Below are 9,180 nucleotides of genomic sequence, written 5' to 3' on the forward strand. Positions count from 1 at the left end.
TTATTCTGAACATTCCAGTATTATGAAATCTTCAAGCACTCTGACTGTAGTGAAGTCTCTTGTCTTTCCAGGATAATCTTCTTAACATCTACTTGATGAGCTATCTTTAGAATGGCTTTACTCCATGCTAGATAGTTACTGGCTCCAGCCAGAGTCATAGGCTTCTTCACCATCTTCATAATCTTCATGAATTGGGTGATTGCTCTGCTGATTTGTGTATTTGTGTCTATAAGATTACTAACATATTCTTCTAGTTCCTCATCAGAGTCTATTTCTCAGTTCTCTTCTTCTTCTTGTTAAGCTTCATGCTCTAGATTCTCCTGCATCATTGCAGGTGCATTTGCAGTGCTTGCTTGACCTGATAAGAGATTTACTTGCTGTACCAGCTGTTGTACTGTCTCCTGTTATCTTTACATTAACTTCTGTTATCTTTGTATTATCTTCTGTTGATTCAGCATCATTCTGTATAATATTTGGAGTTCACTCTCCTTCCTAGACTTCTGCTCATCATTTGGTGGGCTGCCTCTGAGCCTACTTGACTGCCTAAGCTTGGTTTAGGGTGTAGAGAGGTTTGTTGAAGCTTTCTGGTTGGAAGTTCAATGCTCTGGTTTGTCCATATGGTTCACTATGGCTTTGGCATTGCCAGGTGCTTGATTTGCTTGCTAGGTGTATTTAGCAGGCATTTTGCTCACTTTCTGATCACATGCCAGAAAGCTACAGGGTTCAACTTGCTTCCCAGCTTGATGCTAGAAAGCTACAGAGGTTGCATGTATAGAAGATGTCTATCTCAATGTATGCTCTCTCTTGTGCTTGTAAAACCTTGTTATCTACAAGAATAACCATTCAGGATGTTGATTGTAAGCTTCAATATCTAATTGAGCTGTAAATCAATCTTATATGCTTGCTCTTCAGCACAAAGAGCTATAACCTGATGGAGGACTTGTATGCTTGTCATTCACTAAGCTACCTAAAGGGGAATCTCGGCTAATCTATGTGGGTCACGTGAGCGAGGTGCTAGTTGGATTACCTAACATTCTTCATAGAGCGGGAACATAATTGGGCCGTGTATTTCACATGATAGAAACCTTCTTTCCGTTCCAAACAGCCAAACATCAAACCCCAAGCAAGGCAATTTGAAGCCAGCCGCCATTATAGAGTCTCATATGTTCCTTCCCGTCTTTTAGGCAGTATTCTGCTACTTCATTACTTACTAATTTCAAGTGCTACGCCCTACCGGGACCGCGTATGGTTGTGAATAGGCTACTTTCCTCTGACAGGAGCTTGCCTACAACTTTAGAGCAATTACAAAACCTGATTCATACTTCAATGCTTTAAATAAACCTCGCAAATCAGAAGCAATAAGTCGACCAAATCTCACATAGTACACTCATAAAGCTGAATCGAAAGACCAAAAAAGCGGTTGACGTTGTTTTTGAACAATGAACAATCATCACAGATGCGATGAGAAGGCGAACTTATCAAAATGGTTGGCTCGCGTAAGGCACCCCTTGGCATCTCCTTCAAAAGGCAGTTGAGGCCTCTTTTACGATTCCATACTTCTATTTCACGTTCCCGAGCCTTGATCGCCTCTATTTCAGATCGGTTCCGGAGGGAGTCAATTTGTCCCATAAGATTTTCAAGCTTCGTTTTCAGTTGCTTAGCCAAATCCTCGTCATATTCCTCTCCAAGTAATCGATCGTCTTTATCGAAAAGCTCAAATTCCAATGCCCTTTTTTGATTGCGGAGATCATAGAGTTGAGAGATAGTTGGATATTGAGAGGCCCTGACTGCTTTTTCAGATTCTAAACGCTCGATTTCTTGGTCGAAACGCGGCTTTGGGACTATATCCTCGGGCAAAAACATATGTCGGTCGACGAAATACGCTATTAGCTTAGGCGGAGGTTGCTTTATAGCGACATTATATTGATGACAATGCATTTAACTCCCCTTACGACTCCCTCTCTTCACTAATCTGGTAGCACACGACCAAAGAAGACTTGGTCGATCATTCCACCTATTTCCGATGAATAGACGTACATAGGAAATTCAGTTATCTCTTGGCCTCGGGCGCACTCTTGGGGTTCTGATAGGCCTATCCGGGACTGCATCCATCCATGGTGGGGAAGAGCTCATCTGCCAGCCCCTTCTAGTAGGCTTGACGTGGGTATCGGAGTGCGAAATGCAGAGCTAATCGGGCGGCTGCTGTACCAATATACCATGATGTTAACGGTCCGTGAAGCATGATTGGTTGAGCAAGATAGCTGTTTGCCGGTTTTTAACCAATTCAAAGGGTTCACTGGGTTCTTATTTCTTCACCTGAAGACTCGTGTCGAGAATGAGATTCCTCCTTGCCTCATGGATATTTCGACATCAAGACAAGTGAAATATTTGATCAGATACCTCTAACGCAGTTCGAACCCTACTTGCTCACCGTGAGCCCATTCCGACCCAATAATGGATTCGTTGGTGATTACCGGTCGACTACGGAATCGGTTTCTGGAAGCCGCGACCTTGCTACACGCCTTAGACCCCGTCCGTGGGGAACCCACGACTCATGGCCTCGAGATTGATGGAGCTTTGCAAGAAAGAGAACGCTTTCTCAAACGGAAATTTTTAGATTCTTTCGCTCTGCTATGCGCTCCTTCGAAAGGTGGCGACTCTGTATCGGCAGCGTGCATGGAAGAAGGGCAGCCGGAGGGTACGGTCGTACGGCTCGCAAGCAACTGTGGGGTGAAGCCTGCAGTTTTGGCTCAATTGCAGCTAATTGTTAACGATCTAAATCAAATCGCATGCGGAGGTGAATTATTTCCTTTTCTTTTGATGATGTCAGGCAGTACTAATTCCGGAGTTTATCAGAATCAGCGAGAGAGAAAGAAGCCGATATTTTATCCAAGATCGTTCATTTGGACATCTCGCGCCTTCGGGAATACGTTAATTATATTCGCAGCCATCAAACTGTGCTCCCTCATTCACGCCTCAAAATCCAAGAACAGGTTCTCAAGATTATCCCGGATCTATCTCAATCTGCTATGGAGGCATTCCTTGAATGGCTCGGCAGCATGTTACAGATGGATGGGCTAGAGGCGACCCCGGAAACCGAGATTATAATTCGATATCTCAAGCTAGCTCAGAACGCCAGGCATAACTACTTGGAGCCTCTGAAAGCCTTATTCTCCATGGAGGGCTTCCACTGGCAAAAATGGTCCTCATCAGTCTTCAAGCTAGGGCGCTATGGAGTTGCATCGAAAGCTCTAAGCCAGCTTGCAGCTGAGGCACCCCACCTCTTTAACCCTATGACAGTGCACGCTGTCACCGCACCTGGTAAGGTACCCGTTCAGCGGCAGCAGGTATCTCTGTCCCGTACTCTACGACGGATAGCCGGGGCCACTGCAGACCAATACCTTTCTCGTCTTGCTGGCATCTGGGCAGGATCTGATCCCGAACAATCCTTCCACCAACAATGCCCCGACGCCCTTGCGGTTCATGCCGAGTTACAATTAGCGGCCTTTTATGACCTTCATCCAGAGCACCGGCCATCTTTCCGATTTATCGGAGTGAGCAAAAAATCTTGCTACTTATGCGATAGGTTCCTTGCAGTTTATCCGCAATCAATGAGCACTTCCGCTTGCCATCAGAAGCTTTACCTGTCCTGGATTCCCCCGCCGACTTCCAGCCCCCAGGTATACGCTACATATAAAACACTGGTGCTTAAGTTGACTCAGGTGATGGAGGCTACGATCCGTCAAGAGCTGATTCATCGACTGGGAGGTCCACGGCGACAGGTTCCACCGGACTCTACCTGTGGCGTATCGCTTTCCGGTCTAACCGAACGTAGCACTATTCCGGTCGTATCTGGTGCTCTGCTAAGCTCGCAAACTTGTCTGGAGCCAATGCCCCCGCAATTCAACAAACGCGCAGAAAATGTACACGGCTCACTAGAAATCCTCGAACCCATGTGTGTCCTACCCAGGTCCGCCAGTTCCTTACCAGCGGCCACACTATCCGGGCCGGATAGTAACATGGCCCTCTCTCGCGACGGCGAATGGGCTACGAAAAACGAGATTCAAAGTCCATTCAATGATATAGTAGCCCATTTCAAAAGGGCTGATGATGTTTCCAAGCAGGATATTATCCAAATATCTGATGTTATTGATCCTGAAACTCACACCCCATCATGGGCGAAGCTAGTGAAGATTCTAGAAACCGAGTCGGACAACGATATCGGACTTCGTTTCAAAAAGGACACGGATCTCATGACTCTTAACGGACAGATTCCTATGGGTAACCAAAGGCAGCTCATGGCATGCCTTCAATACGTGCAGAATTCAGGTAAACTTAACCTTGAGATTCTTGTATGTGGCAGAAAGAATTCAATTCGAGCATCGAGGCTTTCGCTACGTGGGAAAACAAAACCTCAGAGACAGGTTTCGAACCAGAAATGGCCGAGTTTTCGTTCCTTTCTAATGAAGCCATGCAGCAAACGAAAGCTAGAAGAATGACGATGAAACAGCGAAAGGAGGGCAAGCTACTGCTATTTGGGAAATCCAACGATGAGATGAAAGATGGCGCCAGAATTTTTAATGCAGTTCTCTTTCTCTTGTATCACTCAGGACTTTCAAGTGGAGGACATGGTCTGTCATCCGGGCGGCATACGGGGAGCGTTGTTTGCAAAACGAGAGGCGGGTTTAGACAAATGGGAAAAGGAGGAGGACGCGAAAAGGGTGACGCAAGATGATAGCGATATGCTAACAGAGGAAGAAAACGACGGGTTTGATTGGTATGATTCTGATAATTCGAGCTTCCGAAGAATAGTCATTCTTTATTTCAACCAACTTGCATTCCTAGATGCACTTGGCTTCTGGTGTTAGGAAGATACTAATTTTCTTAGAGCGTCTTGAGTTCTATTACAATCACTATCTCCCGCCAATTTCCGGTCTAATATATGAGACTCTATTGTATGCAAGCAACCACTTTTGAGCAGCCTTAGGCGAAAACTCTCAATAAGATAATCGTCATCACTAAGAACCGAAATCACAACAGTGGACGAAGGCGAGAATGCGTGCGATGAACATCCTTGGCATGGCGCTGCAGATGCATTGTATGTAATACAGAAAGCTCACACCAGTTGCATTGCTTGTCCTCTAGATGATGGCTGTCAAAGTGTCAGGTAAGACACCCTGAATTGTAAAACATCCAGCAACAAACCTCATCTGGTTGCTTTCTGTCAGCAAAGCACTGAAAACATGCATGTGGTTTCAGAGCTTTTTCAATGTGTTCAGCAGTGAGGCACAAGAGCTCATCATAAGTTGAGGGTTGTTTTCTAATCATATGAACATCCTTTGAATTGGAGTCACTGTCTGGCCCACCGCTTCCCATGGGTTGCTGTGTTTTCTTCGGGCGTCTGTGATGAGGGCTGCCTTCAAGAATGTTGCAATAGAGGACCATGAAATCAACAGCTTCGTTGCAGCGTTGCCATTCTGCTTCCAGGCAATCTGATGCAGGATACAAGAGAAGCTTTTGGAGGAGCTTGTACAGAATTGGATGCAAGGTGTCCTCTGATAGTGGCTCCTCTTCACTATCCTCAACCATGTTTCCTGAAAGCTGTGCCTCAATGTTGAGAAAAGCCTGCTTTTCATCAAATTCCAGTTGCATCTTTTTCCACAGAGCCCTGAGCAGTCATTCCCAGGTATTTGTGACCTCCTGCTCTTGCAGGTGGATATGAGCAGGGAGACTAGAATTCCTAGTGTGGCCAAATTTGGCCTTAAGAGTATCTAATTTGTGAATTGCCACCATGAGCTCAGGGTTGAATTCAACACTCTTCTTTTCTTCCACAGTGAGATAGCGCGGTTGATGTCAATCCCTCCATCAGTCCTGCCAGGCAACAGCTCACATGAGTTCCTTCTCTGAATCAAGGCCACAGATGGTCCAGATCATGTCAGTGCTGACAGTTTGAGGATGATAGTGTTCAACAAATGTGTGATGGTCTGCATGTTTCATAATTAGCATCCATTGTTCTTCACTGACCCATCCTATGAATATGGTCAGTCAAACAGCCCTCTGTTGAGACGTGTGATCAGCAGACAAGGGGAGGATAAAATACCACTCTCATTGAGAATCTTGCCACCTCCATAGCAGAATTGATGTGAGAAAAGGGGGTAAAGCCAGTCATGAATCTCACTAAAAACTACCAGAAGGCAACCCATCTTCTGCTTGGGCATTAGCTTTTTATGCTGGATAACAGGAGTTCCCTTGACCAACTCAGTTTTGCAGAATATGTACCAATCAGCAGTCTCATGTTTCAAGCACAAGAGCATTTGCTGACAATCTCACCTCACAAATAACTTCTGCAGCTGTGCCATGGATGTCAGTCCAGAATGTTGAAATGCCTTGGCATGGAACATCATCCCAAAGAGGTATGTATGTGAGCAGAAGACTAACAATAGCCCATAAATCACTTCAGGCAGTGGAAACATTATCCTGGCTGCAGTTAGCAGCATTGCCAGTTGAACTTTGTGGCAAGGGGCAAGAGAGGCAAGTTATCAAATCAAACTTGGCTCAGAAGTAGACATACAAATCTGTTGATCCCATAAACTTTTTAACTCCCTCCACTGTCAATTCCACAAGTGGTATTGAAGGGCCTCCCTTGGGGTCCTTCTGGAGAGAGAACTGGAGGTCCTTATACTGCAAGCTCAGAAGAACATTCTTCTGATGTATGGTGAAGAGTCCTAAAGTATTGTACAGGCAGACTTGGATCCACTTGAACCCAAGCCAGAATTTTTTCTCCTGAGTTGACAGGATGGTCTTATTGAATGAAACCATGTCCTCAATGTACACCAGAACTTTCCTGCCTTTCTGCATGTCCAGGCTGTGCTCCATAATCAAGAATTTGATACCCTATATTTTGGTTTTGTAAGTAGGTAACTCTCATTGGAGCATACAAGATATTAAGTGAACTTACCCACCACACATTAGTACTGTCTTCATCATGCATCTTGCTCTTGGTGACCTTCTTATAGTACTGGCAGAAGCTCTGCCAGTCAGATTTGAATGAGCTTGCTTTCTTGGTTCTCTTTAGGTGACAGCAGTCTTTCCCTCGCTGGAGTTTGAGACACCAGCCCAAAAACCAATGGATGTCATTGTCTGATGCTTTACAGAGAGCATGTTTAGGGTCACACCACTTGTCATCTGCTTGCCACTCCTGTAATTTGGCTTTACAGTACCTGTTTGTCATTATTAGCAAAGACATCAGAAAGATCAGTGAAGGGAGGTTGCCCGCTGCCACCAGCACTCTTCCATGCAACCTCATCAGGAAAGTGTCCCGTGTGCCTTGTCAAAATCCTCAGGTATGGCTGACAGGTCCAACCCGGTGTCATCAAGGGGATCATCACTGAAATCACCTCCATCATCCCTCAGCAACTGGCTGGGGATGGGGTAGCTAACTCCAGTCCAGCTACATTTTGCTGGTTGTTCAGGGCCATCAGACTCCATGGGGTCAGTTTCAACAGTGGCTTCCGAAGAGCTGCTGGAATCAGTATATTCTGACTTGCTATCAGACACTTGGTTACAGCCACTGCAGCAGACAGGACCTCAATGGTCATGAGAGCGCTTCATGGTCACTCAGAACCCGCCACAGAGCCAGATTGTGAGTTGGAGCAACAGAGACAGCCACTGCACTCTAGCAAAGGTGAAGGAGTAGGGGGGTGCTGAGAGACTAGAGATGGAGATGAAGGAAAGGGGAGGGCTTCTGTTCTGGCTTCAGGCTTCTCTGAGGCCAACAGGTATCTAAGGTAGATATTCATGAGAGAGCCATGACCAGGAACAAGGCACTTGTCCTGTGGCCTGAGTGAGTCAGGGGCTGCACATGGAGCCATTTTCAGCACCATTATGAAACACTAGACGGGTGGTGGGTGAGCTGGGTGATCAATGATGGGTGATGATGTTGACACACAGAATCTTGTGGAGCCCAAACTGGTGTTCAGAGTGCATGGTGGTTGTAACAGTAGTGGGCCGTGGCAGAAGAGCAAGATCACATGTTACCAGCAGGCTGCCGAAAAAGACATCAGGGGCCGCCTAAGAAGGCAGGAAGGAGATAGGTAAATCCAAATTGTTAATATGTAAATTAATCTACAATAATCAGAACTGTATTGTATGAATTTCTCTTCTCTTTATTTGAAGAGAGATCTGTTATAAAGTCTATAAATATTGAATATCAGAAATTACTAGATATTGACAATAATGCAAGTAGCTTATATAATTTGTGTGTTAGAGTCTTCTCTTGTTAGTAGATTTGATATTTATATATGTACATCTGAACATCTTGTCTTATTAATTACTAATTATATTTTTGCTGAAGCAAGACAAATATCTTTACCATATTAAAGTAATCTGTAAATAAGTTATCATAATAGACTTGTAGTAGTTTCTGTCTTAGAGCTAAATTATTAGAAATGTAGATTCTGCTGCTCTTTATTAAAAGATCTTATTTATCTGTTTTTTACTTTGATTACTGAGATTTTGTCTTGATAAATCTTACTTATATGGAGAAATTGTCTTTCTGTTTCTCTAGCAGCAGATTCAACACACTCACAGCTAATTTATTATAGATTTTTTTATCTTTCATTACTATATTTGTGTGCATATGAGAAATTTAGAATATTCTATAATTTCTTTATTAAGTCTTTCTAGCATCTCTGGCTTGTGCTTTCTAAACTAACTTAACTATCTTGATATTATCAGATTTTCTCTGTACTATCTCTACTTTACTGCTTTAGACAGCATCAGTAGCACATACTTGAATATTTTCTTCATTAAAAAGAGGTTTCTTTGAATGAATATCACTCTAGAACACTATCTATATAATATTATTTAAGTGTACACATCAGCAAATCAATGTCTTCTTCTAGTTTGATATAATCTGGTCTTTGTGATAATGTGTCAGCTGAATTATGCTTTTCAGAACAGTAGAGAATCTCAAAGTTGTATATTCTGAGAATCTCCATTTATCTTATATATTGTTGTTGTGCCATCTTGTTTATGAACTTTATAAATAAATGAAGATTTGTATGATCTGTACTAATTTTTACAGAATACTTCATTTCTTTTAAGTACTGCTGTTAATAAATAAACACTCAGATAATAGTTAACATCTTCTTATCTAATATGCTATAGATCTATTGGATC

General features: G+C 43.6%; 3 protein-coding genes across 3 annotated transcripts; 1 reads left to right on the plus strand and 2 right to left on the minus strand.

Annotated features, from left to right (window-relative positions):
* Positions 1–1,374: 1,374 nt before the first annotated feature.
* Positions 1,375–1,938, minus strand: CIMG_10434 (uncharacterized protein; the record flags this gene model as incomplete). The annotated part of the gene is made up of 1 exon (XM_001249271.2): positions 1,375–1,938. One exon carries the CDS (start codon positions 1,936–1,938, stop codon positions 1,375–1,377), a length of 564 nt encoding a protein of 187 aa, XP_001249272.2.
* A 516-nt stretch (positions 1,939–2,454) lies between these two features.
* On the plus strand, positions 2,455–4,735 carry CIMG_10433 (uncharacterized protein; the record flags this gene model as incomplete). The annotated part of the gene is made up of 3 exons (XM_001249270.2): positions 2,455–2,797; positions 2,857–4,352; positions 4,478–4,735. 3 exons carry the CDS (start codon positions 2,455–2,457, stop codon positions 4,733–4,735), a joined length of 2,097 nt encoding a protein of 698 aa, XP_001249271.2.
* Positions 4,736–5,031: 296 nt separating this feature from the next.
* CIMG_12569 (C2H2 finger domain-containing protein) lies at positions 5,032–7,883 on the minus strand (the record flags this gene model as incomplete). The annotated part of the gene is made up of 9 exons (XM_004445465.1): positions 5,032–5,085; positions 5,206–5,668; positions 5,891–6,029; positions 6,101–6,177; positions 6,331–6,477; positions 6,572–6,894; positions 6,959–7,220; positions 7,355–7,519; positions 7,675–7,883. 9 exons carry the CDS (start codon positions 7,881–7,883, stop codon positions 5,032–5,034), a joined length of 1,839 nt encoding a protein of 612 aa, XP_004445522.1.
* Positions 7,884–9,180: the final 1,297 nt, after the last annotated feature.

The sequence above is a fragment of the Coccidioides immitis genome (genome assembly GCF_000149335.2).
Source record: "Coccidioides immitis RS genomic scaffold supercont3.1, whole genome shotgun sequence".
NCBI classification, from domain to species: domain Eukaryota; kingdom Fungi; phylum Ascomycota; class Eurotiomycetes; order Onygenales; family Onygenaceae; genus Coccidioides; species Coccidioides immitis.